General features: G+C 44.0%; 1 protein-coding gene across 1 annotated transcript; it reads right to left on the bottom strand.

Moving 5' to 3' along the window:
* Nucleotides 1–4,880: 4,880 nt before the first annotated feature.
* grm3 (glutamate receptor, metabotropic 3) lies at nt 4,881–22,528 on the bottom strand. The gene is made up of 11 exons (XM_076142012.1): nt 22,181–22,528; nt 21,080–21,223; nt 17,892–18,161; nt 16,849–17,455; nt 9,866–10,108; nt 9,555–9,744; nt 8,793–9,102; nt 8,528–8,721; nt 8,102–8,234; nt 6,875–7,052; nt 4,881–4,997 (listed from the first exon to the last, which is right to left on the bottom strand). Exons 1-11 carry the CDS (start codon nt 22,526–22,528, stop codon nt 4,921–4,923), a joined length of 2,694 nt encoding a protein of 897 aa, XP_075998127.1. The 3' UTR covers nt 4,881–4,920.
* Between the last annotated feature and the right edge of the window lie 2,732 nt (nt 22,529–25,260).

The following is a 25,260-nucleotide window of genomic DNA, read 5'->3' as shown; positions in this document are numbered from 1 at the left end:
TGATTCCCATTTACTCTTTTTTTGTTTTGCCATTTGTTTTTATTGAAGCAGACATTGAACATGACATTGTGCATACAGGTGTAGGATATTTGGAGATCATTTTTTATATAGAAAGAGGAGAGAGAAAGATAGAGAGAAGGGAGGAAGGTTGTGTTATCCCTACTATTGTTGTTGAACTTTATACATAGACCCTGAGGTAGAGTACAAGTAGACTTGAGTTGCAATGATGTCATAGGGTACATACAGAACTTACAGGATGATGTCAAACAGCAATGTAGGCTAGTACAAATCACATCATAGGTTGTGATAGCGAGAGAGAGATAAGGGAGAACCAGAGAGACGACATCCCACCCCGAACCCCACCCAACCCCACAGTCACACAACCCTGCATTCACACAACCCCGTCCTGGACTGCCTGAAATGCAAAATAAAATTATAAAATAAAATAAAAAGGAACTAATCTGTGTTCTGGTATTCAGTCACTGGTCTCTCAAGTAAAATAAAGTTATTGTTAAGGATCTATCAGAATCTTTTGCAGCTAGCCTTAATTTAAGTGAAGAGATGCTGACAAGTTTTAATTTGGGAAGTTTTCAGCTATGCATTATATAGTTTGTGGTTCTCACAAATTGTATTTATGAAAACATAAACACAATTGAAATTATACCGAAACAATGTTTGATATTATACATATATTTCTTTCAACATGTTATTGTGTGTATTTCTATTCATTATATTTTATTCTTAAATTCTTCTGCCTCACACGGACCCCCTCAGCTCTATACCAGCCTTCTGCAGATTGTTCTGTAGAGGGCAGCAGAGCATAGATGATGAAAGGCGTCCTCGCACATTCTTCAAAGTCAAGCTGTTAGACATATTCAGATATTCTCAGAGCGTGTTATTTTCTCAGTATTATGAGTCAAGTAGTAACAAGATTTGATTTAAAAGTAGGTGCTTGATGAGTGTATGAAAATCCCAGGCTGTATAAACTGTCGTCAGGTCATTTGTGTAATGAGTTATACCAACCAAAACATTTAGTGCCTGTAATATTTTAATGAACATACTCAAGCTGAAATGTCGGAGCAACATCCTTAACCTTTAAGTTTTATTTTAAGATTTTATTCCTCCAGACTGTGTATGTGTGTATGTGTGTGTGTGTGACATTTCTGCCGTTGAAGAGACAACTTTACACAGGGTGGACAAAGAAAGGACTAGTAGATACCATTGGCTGTTTGCTTGTTGTTATTTATTATGATGTCACCATGGCCTTGTTATTGCACATATCGTAAACACGGAACTATTGCTTTGTAATTGGCCAGTTCCAGTGTTCCGGCTTGTCCTCAGCTTCCTTTTACCGCAGCGATTGTGTCTGGAGACCAACAACACACACGTATAGCAGGGTTACAGCACAGAGACCATTGTAGAGCACATGGTAGTGGGTGTCTTGCTGTTCAAAGGGACGTTCACGGGTAAAAAGAAACACAGAGCCTTTCATTAAGATACTGAGATGGTACACTGGTTGTAATGAGTAAGCTGATCCAATCAAAGTGACGTCTTTCCCTTAAGTATGGATCCCATTTTATTTTCCCATACACTCTCCCAAATCCCCTCATCAATCTTCCCCCTAACCCAATCCCAATCGCCTCCAGGCTGCTTTATTGGCATATGCTGCAGTGGTCACCCACTGGGGGTGGAGGGTGGGAAGGGCTTCTAGTCTCAGTGGTCTTGGCTGAGACCAACTCAGCAGCAAGTTTCACACACAGAGTGGAGATGAGGCCAACAAAGATGGTCGGGTAAAGGTTGAAGGGGGTCAGTCGCAGGGAGAGACAGAGGGTCAGAAGAAGAGTGTGAGACTGTTGTCTAAGAGAAGTCTGTGCACTAAATGAGAGGAGAATGAGGGTTAAGTGCTCTATTTATGTGACCATTAAAAGCTTGGTGTGGAGTACTGGTCCCCGCTGAGCCAAATCCCATCAATCATTGCCAATTTGAATCAGAACCAACCACCAGTTTCCCTCTTTCAGTTCCTCTTCATTTCGCCCTCTCCTCTCCTCTCCTCACCCCTCCTCTCCTTGCAGACAAATAGACATTCCGGCAGCGGAAGTGGCAGTGGTTGTCCATAGCAACCTGCCATGTGGGGTGTATCTTGTGGGAGCAGGACCACTGAGTGAATGGCTAAGCCCTCTGCTAACAAAGACTGTGAATCTCTGGGATGCTTTGAGCTTCCATAGCAGTGCTGTGGGAGTGCTTTGCATAATCCAGCAGCAGCAGCTCCCTTCTGCTCTGCAACATTGCTCTCTCTCCTCCTGCTCTCTGCACCTAGAACACGCCCCGAAGTAGGTCGCCGTGTCTTGGCACATCCACCACTCTCTACAATTCCTTAAATCTATCATTCAGTGTGATAATCTTCCAGGCTGTTGTATGAGACAAGTTGTGCAAAGGTGTTGATGAAAATTTTCCGTCTGCGCCAAATATATGAATTTAACACATAAAACAGAGCTATGCTGGAATAACCCCACGGGGAATCTATGTTCAAAAGTGCAAAGAACGGATCATGTAACATTTTGTTAAACGTATCAAATTTACTATTCTAGACAACAATATACTATAATATGCCACCATTTGTTATTACTTCATCAATGTGTTCTTGTAACTAATGAGAGGTACATTTCTAGCATGAATTATGCTATATGTATATATATCCATCTATATATATATATCTATATATATATATAAAATATATTATAATATGCTCATTTATTTAAATCCGTTCATTTCATTAATCTTTAACAACTACTAACACATTGATATGTTTGAGTCATTTCGTCCTCTTTCCACCCAGCAGAGAATTTGTCATGTTTCCAGTCATAAACGGAGAGTGTAATGGTTGCGGGCTCTATGCATCTTTTTTGTTAGCTGGGTTCTGCCAGCAGCTGACATTGTGTGCTTTGCTTTCTCTCGTGATCCTCTCTGGGACTGCCGATGCCAGCTGCTGCACTGCACCGCTCAGTGTCAACACGTTTAACGCAGACATGTAAACTGCACACTTCAATAAGCAGACGAATCAATGGCTTCATCTTAATAATACAATACTACCCTTCCCTCTGTTCTTTCATTTGTGCAATAAAGTGAAGTAATCCGCATCATGGGTCTACCATTTTACATTTTGCATTAAAAAGCAATATGTATCCAGATACATTTCCTAAATAGGGAATAATGCAGCGTGTCAACGTGTGCCTAATGCATTGTGATTAGTCTGAGTCTAAAGTTGAATTGAGAGTTGTAACTTGGGTACCTGCACCTGGAATGAAGACTGTTAAAATCTGTATTCATACTACTAATCCAAAGTGCAAGGAGAAAACAACCCTCCCAAAGCACTGAGATCTGATCTCAATGTAGAATCCAGAGGACAAATGCATCGTAATGCAACATGTAAATGCAAGCCATCGGCACGTGTAATGTATTTGGACACAGATCACGCTTCTAATGCAAAGGGTAAAAGTAGCTGTGGGGTCTATCATAAATATCTATTTGATCACAGGGGTGGCGAGAGAGTCACTAGATCCTTCTGACTGGCTGTATCAACACCTCAGGTAAACATCAGGAAATACATCTCACAAGCGTACAGTTACCCTGAATCAGAAACTCCTGTCTGATTCATTGTTGATAATATAAAATTTATCTCTGGTGTCTAGCTAAGGGCAACCTCCACATGGACCACTATCAAACATACATTAAGGCACATAGCCATATTCAAAACATCACCACATTTCACTGGGGCACAAAAAAACACAGCGGTCCTTTGCTTTTTGGTTGGAAAAAATCAGCATGTGTTCAGCAAACCAGCTGTTTTGTTTCTCACCATTTCCTGCCATTTGTCGGTGACATCGGGGCAAATTTTGAATCCACTTCAGGGTAAAACACTTTGACGAAAAAGAATTGGCTGTATTCACAGGTCTGAGGCCAATGGACACGCATTTGTTGTACTAATTTTAGCCGCCCATGATTGCAGTCCTCTAAAGACCAACCGTTTCAGACTTTGCGACTGAACACATTGCAGCTTTGGTGAACACGTCTGGAACAATGGCCATTTTTATAAAGGGATTTCATGATTAGAAATAGAAAAATGAACACTTGTATCAAAAGCAAGACATATTTTCCAGCAAAACAGCCTCAGTGGGTTCTTCACACTGACCTAGGTTGTAAAACACATCTATGAAGATGCAAATAGAGGAATTCTAAACGTGAAAAATGACGCTCTGCCACAGTATAACTGTAAGTCAATGGATCTGATGGATTTTGTTTTTGTACACATTCATCGAAGCTGCTCTATGCTATCCATTGTATGTTTTCTCCACATTCATTCTAGAATTGCAAGACATTGTGCTGTTTGAACCATCAGTAGAATAATATACAAATGTACAGATACACAATAGAAATGCATACATAGTTAGTTATTACAATGAGACCTACAAAAAAAAGCATGGGAGTAAAAAGTCAGTGGGATATTGCAGGCGAGGCAAGCAGAGCCACAAATGTGCATCCAGACTGAGGGACACACACACCCTCCTACCATGTTTAAGCACAAGTCTATTTACAAAGCATCATTACAAAGCTATCAAAAACAAAGGCTCCAAAAATTCCTCCTAAAAACTTTTTTTGTTCTTTTGTTTCTCTACTTACAACAATGTTGATTCCATGTATGTACATCCCTAGAAAATAATTTAATTATAGTTACACACTTTCTACATTTGTGAAACAATACAGTTCTAGTCCACAAAGAAGGTGTTTGCTTGTTTTCCAGTGTCGATGTGTATTTTTGTGTATGTTTGCATGTGTGTGTGTGTGTGTATTGGTTAGGGATAGTAATGTCAACAAATTGGCTAACAGTCACAGGGACAAATTTATAAAGTGGACCGGGGCTGGTCACAGAGAGGACGTGGTGGAGTCGACGATTTCTCTCCCGTTGCACACGGTGGGAACGTAGTGGGCACTGACAGACGCTGCAGGAAAAGATGGAACAAGAAAAAGGAAATGAGAGACAGAAATCAAGCTTGTCTGATAGATTTGGTTTGTGCAGAGATCGTCAATATGTTCAGATAGAAACCGGCCTCACTGCATTAAACTGAATGTGTTATTTCCTTTGAATTGTGACGGAGCGCCAGTGCCACATTAAACATCCTGATTCAGCACAACAACCCAGTAATGAATGGCATACTGTGTGTGTGTGTGTGTGTGTGTGTGTGTGTGTGCGTGCGTGTGTGCGTGTGTGTGTGTGTGTGTGTGTGTGTGTGTGTGTGTGTGTGTGTGTGTGTGTGTGTGTGTGTGTGTGTGTGTGTTGGACGGATGGAAGCAATGTTTAGTGATACAGGCAAGCTGTTTAATTTTACAAGTCAGCATGAAGCTGCGGCCATAACTATAAAATATGTGGTGGTGAAGTTGTCAAATCAATTTAGCTGTAATAAGTATTATTGCTGTTTACAGTCCATTTAGGAACAACTCACCAGTTGCTGAGTGTCACAAAACGCAAACAACAGAGCTGAATCCAACTCTGAATTTACAGTACTGTGTTGTGTTGAGCCCTGGCACAAACACACACTGCGTATATTCTACACTACAATGAATGTTGTTGTCAGGTAAACATTTCAGCCTCTGCTTCCATGGTGAAACGACACATTCCTTTCCTCTTTAACATTACAGCTCACAGTCTCTATTCTCGTCAGTGTAACCAGCTCATTAGTGCACTTGTCAGTCACAAACTAAAGGCACCCGTGGAGATGTCGTTAATATTCAGAAACATTATTAGTTTATGACATTGCATTATCAGCTTGTTAAAACCGCCCTTTGGTATCCACAGATACACATGAATAAAAGACACAGAACAGACAACTGAAAGGCATCGCTGGTGACATTTCTATGAGGCTTCTGACACAAATAAACATGCCAGCCATTGCGAATTCAAGATATTATCCCGGCTGAATCCTCTCATCCATCCTGTTCCTGATAGCTATTGACTGGGTGATGCATTAAACAACATCTGTCCGTCCCTGTGGCATCCAGTGGACTATGATAGCTTACCTTTAAGACCTAGATTTTGCAGCTGACCTTGAACATGTATCATATAAGCACAACCAAGAAATGATACACGTCCAAGAAATGTCAGAATACCGAAGCCACTATGCCAAACATAATTGATGTAAATGTAATCAAGATGAGGATCCTGGTGATGTGCATAAATACACCAGCAACATCTCCAATTACCATTGATCGATCAGGTTTTATAGTGTGCAGAGGCCTTTGCGTACCTTGGAAGCTTCATTAGCAATGACAGTGAAGCCATGAAAGACATCAGACTGAACAAAGCAAGAACTGCTTTAAGTAGACTTTGTCCCATCTGGACATCCAAACAGTGCAGCCTGAAGACAAAGCTGAGCCGCTAACACAGTATTGTCAATCATTGCTCCTGTATGGCTCCGAGTGTTGGAGAGTGGTGAAATAAGACATGAGCAGGGTACATGTCAAACACACTGCCTGTCTGCGCAAAATCAGTGACCAAACAAGATCTCAAATGAGCTGAGACGAGACTGAGAGGACTCAGGCACGTCCTTACGATGCCAAGAGACAGATTCCTAAGGTCGCTCTGAGATGGACACCACTAGGGAAATTAAGCGCAGGACTGTCATAGCTTAACTGAAGGGGATGGACCTCTCATGGGGGCGAAGCACCGGCCAAGGACCAAAGCCAAGGACAGGGCACAGTGGCAAAGTCTGATTCCAGCCTTATGTCCCACAAGAGGATTCAGAGGATTAAGTTCAATTTGGTGAAGCTTTAGACAATTACTGAGAGTCCTTTAAAAGTGAGGGAACCACACGTGACCTACCGTGGGACGCGTATGTAGTCGCAGCCCCGCTGACACTGAAGCGACTGAGGTTGAGTCGGTGGCTGGCCACATTCTTCTGGGGCTGGAACATGATGATATGGACCTTGGGAGCAAACATGCAGCCTAACACCACAAAGCCGCTCAGGCTGACGGAGATACACATGGTGGTGGTCTGAACCTGAGAGGAAACGGGGGGAAAGAGGAGGAGACGGCGATTAATAGCTTTCACCAGCTATTAGTAGGATAAATCTTATGCAAATGTGAATGAACTAATTGCTGTTTGGAGCTAATAATGATTAATAGTCTTTACAATGCTTAACAGAAAATAAAGACATAATGAATCTAAGCCAATTTGATAACAGCATACGAATATAGAAACATTAAACACAAAAAGTAATTAAGAATGGTAAATTTACTGTCGTTTTCAATTATCCATTCTACTCAGACAATTAGAATGAAATCTTTTACTAATTTATATTTCAATTCTTCTTGTAGGGTCAATAGGTGTACATGTGCTCTTTCATTGTTAAATCGCTTAACTGTGAGTTAAACAGTGGATTTAAATGATCTCAGTTCACAGCAAAGTCATAAAGATGTGCATAAGTGATCAACCCTCTAGTATTTCCTCTGTGTATGTTCATATGCTGCATGTATACTGAATTACATTTACTGTATGTATGTATGTATGTATGTATGTATGTATGTATGTATGTATGTATGTATGTATGTATGTATGTATGTATGTATGTATGTATGTATGTATGTATGTATGTGTGTGGGTGGGTGGGTGGGTGAGAAATAACCAGATTGAGAGAGAGAGAGAGAGACACAGAGTGTAAAGGATTGGTAGGAAGGAAGAAAGAAAGAAAGCAGTTGATTAGCAGCCCCAGCATCAACAGCCTTCACTCTTGCCCTTTGATAAGGTTCTCTGTGTGTGGGTGTGTGTGAGTGTGTGGGTGTGTGTGTGTGTGTGTGTGTGTGTGTGTGTGTGTGCGCGTGTGTAAGATTGGTATGCATCAGGTGATCAGGTGCACACTCGCTCCCTTTGCTGTCAAATCTGGACATGTGTCAGCAGTTTGTCATGGCAGTGCTGCAGAGCCGGGGATATTTGCTAGCAGGATAACAGTGTTTAGAGGTGCCACTACACCTGTGTTTTTGTGACCCCTCTGCGGGTGTGTATGTGTGTGTGTTCGTGTCAAGTGTATCTGTGTGTGCTCAAGACGATACCCTGTAGTCAGTAGATGTAACGTAGAAGATAGGAAGGAAGGCCAGCCAAATTATACAGGTGGTGTACATGGTGAATCCAATAAACTTGGCTTCGTTGAAATTCTCTGGGCACTTCCTGGTCTTGAAGGCATACCTGAGGCAGAGAATCATATGCCTGATTACAACGGGAAAACAATAATACGCACTGGTCCAAAATGATAGCTGTTATGAGAGAGAGAGAGAGAGAGATTTTATATATTGTTTTTATCTATCGACAAGCCGGGCAAATTTCTAGTGCTGAATCAGGTATTTTATTCCATCAGCAGTAAAAATCAGTGCACCAAAACATTGAGTAAAGAGCAAAAGCCTCAGAACATAAAACACTTTGAATTACCTTTCACTTTAGCTTTACAGGCTATGATGAATCACGACACACAGCATACTTACACAGTACACAGGATGACCAGGAGCACGTCATATCCCAGTGACAGCAGCATGCTGGCATCACGTACGTTACACTTGAGGATCACAGTCTGCCGTCGCTCTGGCAACGTAAAGCGGCGTGTCCCAGGAACCTCCAGCAGCAGCCACACCGACACCATCACCAACTGGACCGATATCAGACTCATACAGATGAAAACCTGAAAGAGGGAGGTACAAACATGGATATCTGCCAATCCGCCCATCCATCCATCATTGTTTGTTCACTCACCTGAGAGGAGGGGCTAATGAAACGTGGCCGCACGGTGCCTCCTCCGTCTTTCACCCCGCTGAAAATTCTGGCGATTCTATTGGTCTTGGTGAGCAGGGCGGAATAGCAAACGGCAAAGGACGTGCCCAGGCCCAGGCGTCTCAGGGCGCAGATGACAGGAGAGGGTTTGGCCAAGAAGAGGAAGGTCATGGCGTAGGACATAAAGACTCCCAACAGGAGGATGTAACACAGCTCCCTCCCGGACGCTTTTACCAGCGGCGTGTTGTTGTGTCGGATGAACACCCAGAACACCATGCCGGTGCACACAAACCTGCAGACAGCCAAACTCACAGTAAGAGGGAGTCACTGGTTCAAGAGGTTCCTCTCTATCTACCATATATCTACTGTTTCCCGGGCATTTTCATGATATTTGCATACATATGGAAAATGTCAGTTTTTCTAATACCCATGTAGACAGAAAGAACAGAATGTGCTCACCAGACAAGTTCAGCAATTCTAATTCCCATTACAGAAGAATAATGATTAAATAAAAACCACTTAAGTCGGGTGGACTACAAGGTAATTTCAGGAATCATTCTGTGAAAAATCGGCCATTTATATTTCTATCTATTGAAACCTTTAAAAATTGAGATAAACAAATAAACACTATTAATGAATGTCAACACACAGTGATGGTCAAACTGAGGAAAATCTCCTAGACTTCACCTCACAAGACTCCTCTGAAAGTGATGTGACTGTAACTGACAGCTCGCTATCACTCACCCTACACATGCAATGGTAATTGGACCAATGGCCCAGGCGTCCTCCCACATGATGTAGTCCTCCGGGAGGTCATAACAGGATGTCAGGTCCTCAGTAGGCCACTGGCCGGGGGCACACGGCGAGCAGGTGAACTCATCAGCCAGGTATTCGTGAGGCTCACAGGCAGTGCAGATCCAACAGCAGTACTCACCTGGGAAACAGGAATAAGAATAACAGGCTGTGAATCTGAGATTTTCAAAAGATTCTGCTGCTGTATTACACTATCACACAAAAACAAGTAGAAGAAGAAGCTGGTTGATATGCGATCCTACCTGCCTGCATTTTCTTCATCTCATTACGCTCACAGGGGTCACTACACTGTGAGGTTGGAACCACTTCTCTGGGCCAGTGAACCAGATCGCCGCTTAGACTCAGAGTTTCTGCCCATTCGCCTACAGGCACGTAACCATAACGATCACCGGAGCGCTGATAGCTGAATATGTTGTAGCGTCCAATTCCGTCCCCCTGGGAGTCAAACTTCACTACTGTCTCACTGCCTGGGGGAGAAAAGGGGGCTGGAAAGGGAAAAAGAAGTGATAAGAGAAATGGAAAGTGATTATCATTCTATTGATGTCCCACTGATGCTTGCTATAGAGCAGCAGTGAGGACAAAAACAATAAGCCAGGGCCAGTTAAGACTTTGGAGGACATTACAACAGTGTTTCCATTATTGAAGACCAGTCAGTTTATTATTTTCTAAGAGACTATAAATGCCTTGAATGCCTAGCAATGTGTATGTGTGTGTGTGTGTGTGTGTGTGTGTGTGTGTGTGTGTGTGTATGAATGGCCTCCCTTTCTTTCCCCTGGGTCACACAGGGACGAAAACTGTCCTCTAAATTCAGATCTGACACAGTTTATTACCAAATACGACATTATAAAGCTGCCCATAAAATCATATAGGCATAAAGGCAAGAAGACCGAATCCCGGGGCAGATCTACAGCTACCCACACACACTGATGGGTGGAATTAGCCTGTGGGTCTCCAATGTGAGAGAGGTACACTGCTGAAATGCCCAAATTGGTTTGTGTACATGTTCTTATGGAAGGATTACCATCTACCCCAAGGATGTGTGAGGAGAAGAGATAGTAAAATTGGCAGCGTGCAGAAATCATTTAAGAACCTTTGGAGAAAAGCAGCCTACAGTGAGCAAAGTGACTTTTTGACACTGCTGACACTTGGATGTTTTGACACAGACGAAGTGTATGTCCCTCCTGATGTGCTACACATCTGTCCTCATAGCGCAGCAATCAACCTTGTGCTGCTGATATACTGACCAGGACTGTGTTCTACACCGCTGGCTCTCCTGTCAGATGATGATGCGGCTGGGGATAGTGGGGTGCACACAGGCTTTATAAAGCATCACTTGTCAATGTATAAAAAGACAGTCAGTCTTCAGTGCATTGATGGTATTGTGCTGCCTTGCTCATACGTCTGTGTGTGTGTGAGTAAACTGCAGAAACCAAGGACCAAGTTCTCCCTCTGAACTCACTGTTAGGGATCAGTGGAATGAATCAGAATTCAGTTTGCAAGTCAGCCTTTGGGGGCTGAAACGAATGTGTGTGTGTGTGTGGGGGGCATGACGCGGAAGCTCCATTAGGTTTCACTTTACAGTGTGATGGTTAAGGTATTGCTCTGAGCACTGTGGGAGGCTGTGCTGACAGAACCAAGGCTCAACTGCTGTGTCTGTGTATGTGTGTGTGTGTGCGTGCGTGCGTGCACATGCAACACTGACAAGGGCTAAAGCTGTGCTATTGTTGTGAAAGCGTTCAGAGAAGAATGGCATGTCAGATGGCAGCAGAGGGGGTTAGGGCTTATGAAATCCATAAATCACTAAGACAGCATATCCCTCCATCTTCCTCCTCTCCTCTGTCTTACAGGAAATTCTATGTGTCAGGTCTTCTTTGGATTTTGGTGCTAAATGCTTGGGTGACAGCTAAATGAATATGAATTCAAAAAGAAGACATTGATAACATCTTTGAGATGAAGAAGAGATATGAATCCATTATGCTGCAAGTTGGCAGATAATAAAGTTGGCTAATAACAGAGCAGAAAGGTAAGTCGGGCCATTCTCCTCTTTGACACACATACACACTCACAAACACACATTGCCACAAGCTATTTAACATAACTGCACCTTATTAGACCTTAGATGCGTGCTGAAGCCTAATTAGCTGTATGTGGTGGTAATTATGTATTGTGCAGACTGAGGAGATAGCAGCATTGGTCTAGAGAGCCGTTTGAGGGTGCTGTATTATTTGTCCTTGGCTTCTCTCTGACAGATCATATCCTGGGGCTCAAGAGACTGTGATGCCTCCCTGTAACCAACATCAGCAACCTTGCTGATATGACTGAGCGGCTTATCAGGAAAGCGAACCAGGGTGCAGGTTAGCGTTCGCGAAGGCCACCAACGCTCTGCTGAGATCGGCAAGGTGCTTGACTAATGGATTCCGCTCCCTCTCCTCAACAGTGCCCTTAAACTAAATCAACACTGTTAGGCTCAGCGCTCCAGCGACCAAGAGATTTGGATTGTGATAAAAGAAAGTAAACTCTTCATTTAGGCGGATGCACAATACATAGAAAGTAATTCCCTCTGCTCTATTTCTTCGGCATGTGTCTGTGAATCCCTCTGTAACTCAGCCAAATTAATTCTATGAGGAGCAAGCAGGCACACACACACATACACACACACACACACACACACACACACACACACACACACACACACACACACACACACACACACACACACACACACATACCCTGAAACAGTGATGACTACGTGTGACCTCATCTACACAATACTTCCCTGTCCAGTCCAGCTGAGACCCACAGCAAGTGTCGCCCTCAGCGCTTCACACATCCATCCAAGGCCTTGAGGTTTGCAGCACCCAAAGGTGGACAATGCCTCGCTCAGTGTCACACTTAACACTGTACGTCTGACGAAATCGACCATGTCGTGTAGCTGAGGAACGCTGGATGCGGCATCTCACTGACTCAACAGTACTCTGTGTCCTTTGTGTGTGTACGCCATCTGTGAATATGCTGCTTTACATCTGGAGAGGATTCACTGCGTTGTTTAGGAAACCTGTAATCAGCTATGTGGTTTACATTTGGATTAACTTTAAGCACTGGAACCACAGTGTTTAAAGCAAAAAAAAATAAAAGTTGGGTGTGACAAATGGTGATTAAAAAAACAGCCTTGCAAGTTCCCTAATTTTTGTGAAACACTTCACATCCCTGAGAAACACCTTATTACGCTAGATTAATTAGAAGCATGGAGAAAACAGGTTTTTCATTCAGAAGCTGAGAAATTAATTATGCTCTCGGCCACGTCGGGCCAAAGCGAAGCCCAAGGGGGATTGTGGGTATTAAAGGCAGGGCGAGAGAAGGCAGGGGGCTTCAGCTAAAGAGCCAATCCGTTTTAATCCCTCCAGCAGAGGAACCAAAGAGGGAATAGAGAGAGAAAGAGAGAGAGAGAAAGAGAGGGAGAGCGAGAGTGAGACTTTTCTTTTAGTATTATGAAGAAAGTGTGAGAATGAAAATTTAAAGCTGGCTGCTGATTAGTTATTGGCTAAGGAATAGAGAATTATATTTCTAAATAAAAGTTTACCCGAACCTCTCAATTTATACTGTAAGCATGTTAAAGTGAATTAATTGATGATGTGTGTGAACTGCACACTTACATGCACACACCTGCTCCAGGTAGAACATGAAGACATCCTGTGTCCTTTCACAGACATTGTCACAATCTTTTGAGGGTTGAAAACACACATCTGTGCCCCGCGGAGAGTGTGCATGACAGAACATGTAGCCTGCACATGAACGCATCACCAGAGTGCTTACAGATATGGACAAGGGGATGCGTTCACATGTCGACAGCGTATATGCACACACACACACACACACGCACACACATACACAGACAGATCGCACTTGCTATATTTGTTCTCCCTGCAGATTCTGTCCCGGGGGAGCGAGGCGCTGCTTTCGGCCGCGGAGCAACAGGCCGCGAGGGAATAGAAGACAGACAGGAAGGAAGGGAGACAGCAGAACATGCGGGATAAAATGTATAGGACGAAAAGGGGCAGGAGACAGCTGTGGACTGACTGAGAGAAAGGTAGGGAGATAGGGGAGACAAAGGGAGCGATGGCAGACTACGGGAGAAGGTGCTGGGAGGGAGGATGGGCTTTGAGGGACAAGATAAGGGGAAAGAAAGGAGGGAAGTGACAAGGGAGGAGAAGGACAAGTAGGTAAGAAAATCGGGAGAGATAGCAGCACGGAAAGAGAAAGCAGTGTGTGACGACAGCAGAGATAGCTGGGCAAGGGAAGAGGGCTTTAGATGGGCAATCAATAGAGAAGAGGTGAGGAAGGAATGGAGGGATGAGAAAGCCAAAAGGGATGGAGGAACAGACTGGCGCGGGGAGGAGGTAGAGGCAGGAAAGCAACCTTGTGAAGTCTGAGTGGGATGTGCTGTTTTTGAATGTCGAGAGAGTGGGAGATTTTTTTTTTTCTGGGTGAGAAAGAGAGATTTGAGGTTGAAGAGGTTTGGCGCTGAGGAGAGGTAGATTGGTGTAGGGAAGAGGGAGAAGATGCGGAAGAAGAAGAAAGAGAGGGAGAGACAGAGAGCTAGAGACGGAATGATAAAAGGAGGGAGAAACAGAATGAAGGCTTTTCTGTATAGCATCTAAACGTTGCGGTAAGCTCTCTCTGCTCAATATGGCCCTGAAGGCACACCGCCTCTGCTGACAGACATAGCTCACACACACACACACACACACACACATACAGAGAGAGAGAGAGAGAGAGAGAGAGGGAGAGAGAGAGAGAGAGAGAGAGAAAGAGAGAGTGTGAGAAGAGAGAGAGAGAGAGAGAGAGAGAGAGAGAGAGAGAGAGAGAGAGGGAGAGAGGACCCATCACATCTATCACAGCTATTTGAACAGAAGACTGCGTGCGTCTGTGCATCTGTGTGTGTGTGTGTGTGTGTGTGTGTCTGTACACTGATCTGTTTGCTGCAGATGGGGGAGGTGGATGGGTGGGAGTTGAATGATGGCTTTGAGAGGAGTGTGGGTTGGGGGTGTCTGCAATTTCACACTGATAAAAAACAAGTATTTCAAGCTTCCTCTTTGTGGGGAAAAAATGAATCTAACTGCTTTGCACATTTGCGTACATGTCTGCAAAGCGGAGAGCAGGGCCTCATAAACAACACTATACTGTACGGTGTGTGTGTTCATCCATGTGTGTTTATTTTACTAGCTGGTCTGAAGCACTTTCCATGATCCAGTAGATGACAATAGTGTCAGCTTCATTACCATAGCAACAGCATGGAACTAGCGAGATGAGTGCAGATGAAGACGGTGGCATCTGAGAACACACAAGGTCTTACCTCTCGGTGCACCACACACACACTGTCAAAACACACCCTCAGTCAACACAGCTCTATCGTGGCTAATGACACGCCGCCTCTCAAACCGGCCGCTTTGCGAATTCAAGACGACGAGAGCGAGAGAAGGTAATTCAGCGAGGGTGAGGAAGATGTAAATGATATCAAACTTGGCATGTGTCATGAATGTGCAGCGAGAGAGAGAGAGAGAGAGAGAGAGAGAGAGAGAGAGAGAGAGAGAGAGAGAGAGAGAGAGAGAGAGAGTGTGTGAGATGAACGGTGTGTGTTTTCTGTCTGCTACAGTTCAGACTGAGAGCACTGCAGATGGTGATACTGCAGTATTTATACCCCACATTCAACCTCGCCTCACCTCGCTGCTTCCATACGTAGACAAGGAAGACGTAGATGAGGAAGATGTATCGAGCCACCGCTGAGCGGCAAGGGCCCCAGAGAGAAACGTCCAAGCCAATCAAAGCCCCACAAGTCCAAACTCAATGCTTCCACTCAACATAACTGCTGTAATAGTCTCATTGTCTAAGTTGGTCTTTGCAGCTCTTTTTCATGCCATCATCATCATGGTCATTATCATCATCATCATCATTATCATGCTCATCATCATCACCATCATCATCATCATGGTCATCATCATCATCATGGTCATAATCTGAGGTCTAAACAACTCACTACTTTTTTACATCATGTGTCTCCTCTCCTCTCCTCTCCTCTCCTCTCCTCTCCTCTCCTCTCCTCTCCTGTCAGCACTTTTCAAATCTCTGTTTGTGAATTGGCATATCACTTCTATCCCTCTCTGCATGCATCCTACAGGGGGTGGTTATCATCTGTGCAAACCAGAGGCTACTATTTCCTCTCTCCCATTCCCTCCCTCCCTCCCTCCCCCCTCCCTCTCTCTCTCCATCCTCCTATCTTCCTCCTCCTCTCCATTTTTCTTCTCTCTGTCAGAAATGCTCCGAGATTTGATTTGTTGCAGAAATGAAGATTGGGAATTTCAAAGAAAATCCTCCACTTCTGCTGACACACTCTGTCTTACTACAACATTGCCTCAGTGCTCCTTCCCTCCCTCCCTTCCTTCCTTCCTTCCGTCCTTCTCTCCCTCACTCCCCAAGTTTAACTCTTCTCTCTCCCTCCTCATCTCGTCCCCTCCCTTGATACGCTGCGCTGTTCTCTTGTCTTCCAGCCATCCTTCTCTCCTTCTTCCCCCTGGCATCCCGTGGCAAAGCCGCGGTGTCAGCGCCATTTGTCGGGGCTGTTTTGATATGTGCTGCTGGTCATGGCTGGTGGAGGAATAAACACCTCTAAACCCGTGTCAGTACCCGAGACAAAGTTGTTTATTTATAACGCTCCCTTTGTACGGCATCTGTCAGTCAAGGCAATCCTCCCTATCCTCTCTCCAAAGTCTATAAAGGCAGACAGACCGACAGGCTGCCTGCTATAGGAGCTATTATAACACACACAATCTCATTAGTGCAAGAGGGGAGAATATGGCTGAGTGGTTGATTAACTGGCGCTCTGATTCCTCAAAGCAACTTTCTAGTGCCGTATCAATTACGCATGGCTAAAAGGTGTCATTGGCAGAGTGGCTCCGACAATACATGGCAATTAAGCGGATCAGTCTCAGTACGTTTTATATTTCATGGCTTGGCTGCTTTGGCTGAGGAGGACAATGACAACATTCCTGTGTTTTACATGAGGGAAGTGTTAACTTGGTGCACCACTCATCCTCTGTCTGTATCTTCCCCGTTCCTCTCCGTCACCGTTCCCAACATCTGCTCTGCCACATTCTTCATTCCCCGGAAAACAACTTTTCTCTCTCGCACTCTTCACTCCCCTGCATCACCGGCGCTTTTGTTCTCTTACCTGTGAAGCTGACGTTAAGGATGTAATCCCGGTAGAGTCGGCGCCCATCCAAAGCTTTCATGCTGTCACACAGGTTGGTGGTGTTAAAGCACAAGCTCCGTTGCATATTGTGGAGGGCCTGGGCCATGGCGAAGACGGCGTTCACCACAAACATAATCTTGGACTCGGGTTCAAAGGTAGTCTTGTCCATTGACATGTCCTTGTCACATGGTGGAAGTTGGGCATCTTCTCCTACTGCTCCTGCTCCCACACCACCCAAAGAGCACTGGAACCGCTGCTCCCAGAATTCCCTATACCAGGGATTGCGATGGTTTTTGGTTGGGTTCAGACTGAGGAAGTAGCGGTTAAACTCTGGCACAGGATTGGCCGCCAGCTCGAGGGTGATGGCTCCTTCAGCGGTGACCTCATTTCCTTTGACGATGCTCTCTTGCGCTCCCCAACCGTCGCTGGCCACCCAGATAAACGAGGTGTTGAGCCTGGCGGCGGCTGACAGGAGCTCTCTGGCATCGTCACTGCGCAAGAAGAGGACGGCCACACGGGCATTCGGCTTCTGGAGGAGCTGACGGATCACAGCCTCGTAGGACTTCTTAGCGTTAGAGCGCCCCACCTGAACAATAAAAGAGTTTACTGCGCTGACTTTGCTTATTGCTTATTTGCATATATCTAAATGCAATAGAAGATTATTCTCTGTAGTCCAGTATGGGATATCAGACAAAGGTACACATCTGTAGCAAATTAAAAGAAAACTGTGAAAGTTCACAGAGTTCTAGCAGATAAGACTTCCTTTGCCGGTTCACAACTGATAACATCAGTGTAATATAAAGCTAATTTGTGTGTAGTACAAGATGAGATAAACATTTTTACGAGTGCACACATTCAGCAACTCTGGTGCAGCTTTAGGCCATTCATCAGCATGACACTGCAGATGAAGTTTTTGTTATCGGGCTATGGGAAATTATTGTTCATGCTGATATGGATTCGACACTACAAACTACAGGAATGAGGCCGTAATACTAAACCAAGCCAAGCAAAAAGGCCCCTACCTTCTCTGAGGTGGCGATGCAGATGTTCCTCATGCGGGCCTCCTGCTCGAAAGCTTCGATGCCCGTTTCGCCATAGTCCCCCTCTGACGCCACGGTGGAAACGTATGTCCAGTTGAAGAAGCGGAGGATCTCAGCCATGGCTTTGGCCTGGTAGAAGTCGGGGGGCACAGTGCGGGCAAAGTAATCGTAGCGGGTCTTATCGCTGAGCTTGGCACTGGTGGAGGCGTAGCTTATCTGAGGGATCTGGAAGAGCCTGAGAAGGTTGGCAACCTGCGGGGGAGATATGTGGAGGGTGCCATCGCAAAATGAGATACAGACCATTCCAAATGATGCCACAGCTACCAGTGAGCCAAAATTCGAATTATTTTTGGATAGTGAGGAGTTTAATCTTGACTTTCAAATTAAAAACACTTTTTCAGATGGTGATGATATGATGATGAAGAGCTCATAAGTTTTTCTGCAATAGAAATATAGATTTTAGATGAGAGGTCTTTTTAATGCAGATGTTGTAAGATGAATAATCGCATTATGTGCATAATCACATAAAGGATTCATCTTTTCCTTTAGATGTCATGGAGATTAATTCTGATTAGACTGTTGATTGCTTTTTACCAACACACAACCTAAATCCGACATGAATCAAATTCTCCACAAGGGAACCGTGATGCACCGCTGACAGGTTAGTTTGAAGTAGTCTCATTCCTTTATACACTAATATTAAAAAATAGGAGAATTTTCTAGCAGTTTCATCACTGGGGTGCATGTTGAAAGGCGATTTAGCAGTTTTGACCGCAGGGTGGAACCGCAATCAATTTTGAGAGTGAAATTAACCAAGCAGCTACTTGTAATGTTTACGCTGTTCATGCTTTGAGGTGTGGCAGGAACAAAGCCACCACTATCTTCATTTAATTGGACACTTAAATATAAGTAAGAGTACAAGTGTGCACAGATTGTGGAGTGCCAGAAGACAGAGTGATGATCTGCTGAGGAAACATAAAATACAGACAATTTTAGATCATATTCAAAGTGATGACTTGCGACTTGTGGGTGGTGGAAACATTTGGGTCACATTAGTCACGATAATAATTCATCCAAATTTAGTAAATGAACTAAATTAATTATTACACCCCTGAAGTTGTGGGGTGATCCTCTCTCTCTTACATGGTCCACACATTATAAGTGCAGTGTGTGTGTGTACATGCCAACACATTGAGCATTTTAAAAGTAACAATTGTAGGTATACAAGCGCACACGTAATTGTGCTCAAAGACGTGTACTGCCAATGCGCACGCACGCACGCACGCACGCACGCACGCACGCACGCACGCACGCACGCACGCACGCACGCACGCACGCACGCACGCACGCACGCACGCACGCACGCCAAGCCAGAAGTTCAATAATTCACTCATGCATTAGTGATGGATATCATCTGGGGTCTGGTGCTGTCCATATAATATTCCCTTTTACTGCTGATTGGAGTTTGTTCATCTCTTCATTACAATTTTAGTCACAGACAGACACAAACAGTGCAAATATGTACAAAAAACTGCTGCGTACAATCATGCACACACAAAAAAACAGATACAATTATATAGATGTACACACAACACACAAGCAAACAAATAAATGCAAACTACTTTCTGTTTTTGTTTTGCTTCAGTTTAATCCTTTTAGAGCGAATCACTCTGGGCTTTTCTATATTTCATTCATAGCACAGCTGATGAGCTGTTTTGACAACATGTCAGAATCTTATTAGACTAATAATGTAGAAGATTATAAAACACACTCAACCATTTAATCATTCACACACACACACACACACACACACACACACACACACACACACACACACACACACACACACACACACACACACACACACACACACACACACAGATAAATACAGGTTTAATGGTTTTACCTAAGATGGCAGTTGACTTAAATGTCAGGTAAGGTCACACTGCAAAATGTAACTGCATTGCTCCATTACCTGTCATCGAACAATGGCCACATCTAGCTAAGGGGCTCGTCATTAGGGACACAGAGGGTTCACGCTGGCACTGAGGAGAGATGGAAGGGGAATGCAATGCAGGAATGGGGTGAATATGAAAAGATGAATACAAGAAATGAAAGGGAAGGAGCAAAAATTGCTGCATTGTGTGTTTTCTGCTTGTAATACAGCTCACACACACAAAGCTGAACATTTTTTTGGGAATGTATGAATGAATGGGAGAAATTATTACTGCTATGTAAAAGCCTGCAAGGCGCAAGGCACTGGAGTTTGGTCTTGCACGGTTAAACATAGAATAATTCCATATTACTTAATTTAGAAACAACAGAGAGACTGGCCAAGTAGAGAGGCTGCGGAGGAGCAGCTGGATGAGCTTTACTGGCACCAGATCAGAGAGAAAGGCACTGTTAGGGTCTCATACTACAGGAAAGTACAGGTAAAACAAGAGCAACAACAACAAAGGGCAGCAACAGGATTGAACTGCGAAGGAAACAGGGGATAATCATATCTGATGAAGATGCAGAGACAATGCAGATGTGTTAACAATGGCTGGTCCAATGAGGAAGAGGTGATAAAGAATGGGGCTGAGGTCAGCATTCACTCAGTTCTCCCCATAGAGCCGGGAGGGATGCATTTATAAAGAGGAGTGTGAGTGTGTGTGGGGGGGTTAATAGGCAGTGATGTGATAGAAGACTGGAAGATTTAAAAGACTAAGAAAGAAATACGCAAAGTAGGAGAGAGAGAAGAAGAGCAGATGAAAAAAGAGAAAACAGAGAGACGGTTGCAGAGATTAGGGATTTGAGGAGTGATAGGAGGAGGCTTTTGTGCAGTCACAGAGGAGTAAAGGAGAAGGAGGTTTTATGCTAAACTATGCAAATCACCCAGCTTGGTGACAAGAGAGCCCAGGAAACACACAATAACACACCAATGGAACTTGATTCAGAGAAACAAGCACACACATGCGCACAAATATAGACATGGACACATGGGCACTGCGGCCTAATTGGAAGTCAGCATACCCATACTGAATCGTGGGAGTTGTGTGTGTGTGTGTGTGTGTGTGTGTGTGTGTATGGACCTAAAAGTATATTAAAGATAGACAATGGTAAAATGTGTGTGTGTAAAATGCCTATCTAGTTTGTGTGTGTGTATGTGTGTGTGATGTGAGTGTTACCTGTATGGAGACGCTGCTGAAGGAGCCACCTATGACTCCAGCGATGGCGAGCGGGCTGTCGTCCTGCAAAGCGTAGGAACCGTCTGGGCAGATGAACTCCGTGTCGTCCACCTTGGTGAGAGACGCTCTGACAAACTCCAAAGCCTACGCACCAAAAAACACGTATACATCCCATACTTTACTGCAAAAGTTATGCATCACACTGTGCACCATCTGGTCTATATTATCTATTCATACTTAATCAAGCTGTGCAACACACTGCACCGCTTTCACTAAGAGAGATGTGCTACATAAATAAAGACTGAATTAAGTAATACATTAAAAGATTAAATTAAGTGCTGCGTACATGCTTTCATTACAGCGTCCAAGCAGGCGAACAGACATAATATACAGAATACAGCCCAATATAACGCTGATCTTAGTACAAACAACCAATGAATTTGCAAACCTTCCATGGAATGCAACCTGAAGAATTCAGGATTTATCGCATCACTTAAAGGGCTTATAGCACATTATTGCTAGATGCATCATTCCTCGAATAGCTCCGCAATAAAACACAATTCTGTTTTATGAAGATAATAATCCCTGAGGGAAATGGCTGTCTTCTTTTAATATATATATATATATATATATATATATATATATATATATATATATATATATCCAGCTCATTTCCCTCAGCGCAAATAGCCTGAATCTCTGTTTCTCACCATGAGGTTTTGCTGTTATAATTTGAGGCGAGATCCTATCACGGTGGCGGATGAAATAGAATTTTGAGGTACATTTACTTTACAATTACCATTTAATGAGCTCTTATAATTTGACTCAATTTGAAACGGAAACATTGCATTTTTTGCTTGATTACACTCCTTTGACACCAGGAGTTACTGTACTGCAGCCAAATCATTTGACACAACAACCGCAGGTGAGTGCAGAGAAGATGTAACACTCCTCCCAACAATGGAAGAACATCTTGAAGAATTTACTGTATTTCCAGTTGGACTTTAACCAACATTTGATGGCTTCTTCTACCAATGTTTTATTACCAGTACTCCCATTTAATGACTGATGTTCATATGAGAAGTCTCTAGTCTCACTCACCTGCTCCAGTGCGTAGGTATCTCTAGAGCATGTGTCCAGGATGTGGACCCCGAGGGAGACCCCAGGCAGCAGCGTTGGGTCATTATTGATTCTTTCGATGGCAAACAGCATAGCTTCCAGCCTCTGGATCCCTCTGTCCTCGTTCACACGTCCACACTCCTCCATTCCGGCACCTTTCTCATGCACCGGGAACAAGCCGCCAAGCACCAGATCACCCTCGATACGGATCTCCCGACGGGACGGGGGAGGGTCTCCAACAGACAGCAAGACGCCTCGACACACCATGATTAAGACTAGAGTGGGAATCCGGGCCACCACGGTGGGCGCAGGGAGGGTCAGGGCGACCATAATTCAGGGAGTGACTTGATAGAGGGTGAGGAGAGGTGATTAGGGGGGGAGGGGGTTATGGGTGAGGTGTGCGGCGTTCAGTGGGGTTGAAGCAGCGGCTGTGGATGCTGGGTCGGTTTGCGGCCCATGAAACGGTCAGGGAGAGCTGAGGTAGAGCACACATGGAGCCGAATACCATCTGGACATCAGTCCTGCTGGTAGAGGAGGAGGAGCAGGAGGGGAGAGGAGAGGAGAGGAGAGGAGAGGAGAGGAGAGGAGAGGAGAGGAGAGGAGGACACATCACAATGCTGAGCTGCAGGATGAAATACTTATGTAAGTGTTACAATACAATATGAAGACGGTGGAGTTTCAGGGCTTTGTTAACAAGGGCTCAAAGTCGTTTCCGCTTCACAGCCAAAGCCAACCCATGACTAAAGGGATATGGAACTGGAGATTGTACCATGTTGGTCTCTATCCTTTCCCTCCCCTTAAAACTTTGTGTCTCTCTTTAACTTGTGCGCCATTGATTAAGTCTGTGTGTGTGTGTGTGTGTGTGTGTGTGTGTGTGTGTGTGTGTGTGTGTGTGTTTGCCTATGGTCATATCAGGATAAGCCAGCTCAGATGGCTGGTTGATACATAAGCCCAGTGTTTTCATGCAACAGTTCAGAAAAGCTTCCCTTATCTTGATCTCTGTTACGACAATCCCGCCCACCCCCGAATGTGTGTTTGTGTGTGTGTGTGTGTGTGCATGTGTGTGTGTGCTTATAGTATAGTATAATAACTGTTCAATTACACAAATCAGTTTGTGCGCTTTGACAGTCAATTTCACATCACCATCCCTTTATCTCCTTTTCCAACCCAAACGCTACAATATACAACGTATCTGATCTCATGAATTGAGTGTAAAAGGTTATTTTTTGTGTGATAAGAATGAAAATGGATTGTCGAGCGCTTTCATCATTGAATTTTGACGCATTTGTCTCTCTTAATGCCTATTGCGTGGGCTGGTTTGTTCATGTCTGAGGATTCCTTAAATGAAATTCAACTGGAAAGGTCCTGTAAATTCAACTTAGCCCCTCTCTCTCTCTCTCTCTCTCTGTCTCTGTCTCTCTCTCTCTGACACACACACACACACACACACGTATTTAAAAGTATTCAGCTCGCAAAACCAGTCAAAGCCACGAGTATGGCTTCTTTTATTCTAATTCATTTCATCTCCCGTGCAATCTCTCCAGACGTCTCTTGCCACTCGGCATGAGGCAGAAGCTGGAGGTTGAGGTTTGGACTATAAAAATCAATCTCCACCAAGCATCAAGCATGTAGGGAAATCTGTTTATTGCCCTCCATTGGTGGACAGGTAGGAGGATGAAAGCTTATCTTAGATGCAGGCAGCTCAGATTTTTCTGCAGGCGGCTGCGGCGCTCGGCAATATGACACACGCACAGACAAACACCCACGCTCAGACGTTCACACGCGCGCACACACACACACACACACACACACAAACACACACACACACACACACACACACACACACACACACAGACACACACACACACACACACACACACACACACAGACAGACACACACACACACACACACACCTCTCTGCTCCTCTAAGGCTTTGACCTAAAAATTCCTGTCTTACTTCCCTCCTCAGCCTTCTGAATTAGCAAGTTCAGCAAGACAAAAGACACATATAGTTTTTCATATGTATATGAAGCTAAGCTATGTTATTATTGGAGGTATTAAGGTGTCAAATACTTAATCTCACATAAACGTAAGTCTTTATTATATTGAAAATATCAATTATTAATCTCTGTGGAGGAATTCCATTTGATGAATTCGACCCATGAGGAGCACGAGGAGCCCACAGCACAGTACTGGGGTCTATAGTGCCTTGCTCAAGAGCAATGGCAAGAGCGTTAACCTCAACAGAAAGAAGCTTACCAAAAGTATAAACAGGTTGTATGATTGCCAGAGCTCAACAAACACAATACCTGGAGTTACTGAAAATGAAATCTTAGAAAAAAAAGAACTCAAACAATTTCAAGGGCCACAAAACTCATAAAGTGAGAGCTTCTGTAATAAGATTTGTTTTGAGGATGACACAGGGGCGGAAGCAGCGGGGGCGGGTGCATGTGTGTAAATGTGTGTGCAAAAACATGTATGTGTGTGTTGGGTTATATAACACATTATATATTTTTTTGAAGGAAAAAAATAACAATTTAGCCCAGCGCCTTACTTTAACAGCATGCTTTAATGTAAACGTAAATGGCAGCTCATGAAATCAATTTTCAAGCGTACGCTAAATAATATCTCCAAGCAATTTTTACAGCACACTCATGGCGTCCACTGGAATTGAATGTTGGCTTCATTATAACCCCATGCAAACTGCCCAAACAGGCCTACCTATCTATAAAAGCAGACGAGTGAGACACACACACACACACACACACACACACACACACACACACACACACACATTCACGCTCTGAAACAGAAACATCAACTTGAATATTATTTCTTCTTTCTTTATAGCAGAAAGAAATCATTCCTAAGCAGCTGGAGACAGAATGATAATTACGGATTGCTCTTCACTAATGAATACAGCAATATATCATGTTGTTGGAAATCCTCGAAAGTTTCCACCATACCCTATATGTCTGGTAAACGCAGTTAAAATCAAGCGTAGGTTGTCTAGACTTCTTTATTTGTTTCAGTTTCACTTAGCTGCAGTTGGAGGAAACTA

The sequence above is a fragment of the Genypterus blacodes genome, unplaced genomic scaffold, assembly GCF_046128005.1.
Source record: "Genypterus blacodes isolate CSIRO-AG114 ecotype Tasmania unplaced genomic scaffold, CSIRO-AGI_Gbla_v1 ptg000021l_1, whole genome shotgun sequence".
NCBI lineage: Eukaryota > Metazoa > Chordata > Actinopteri > Ophidiiformes > Ophidiidae > Genypterus > Genypterus blacodes.
Note: the sequence above shows the minus strand (reverse complement) of the source record. Positions and strands in the feature narration are given on the sequence as shown.

What these genes read in the sequence shown, in the direction of transcription:
- grm3 (XM_076142012.1), bottom strand. Translation starts at nt 22,528, where the DNA reads ATGGTCGCCCTGACCCTCCCTGCGCCCACCGTGGTGGCCCGGATTCCC. An exon ending in CCTTAACGTCAGCTTCACAG is followed by an intron (nt 10,109 to 16,848) that starts GTAAGAGAACAA and finishes TTCCCTTTCCAG; the next exon opens with CCCCCTTTTCTCCCCCAGGC. An exon ending in GACTACATACGCGTCCCACG is followed by an intron (nt 4,998 to 6,874) that starts GTAGGTCACGTG and finishes CTTTTCCTGCAG; the next exon opens with CGTCTGTCAGTGCCCACTAC.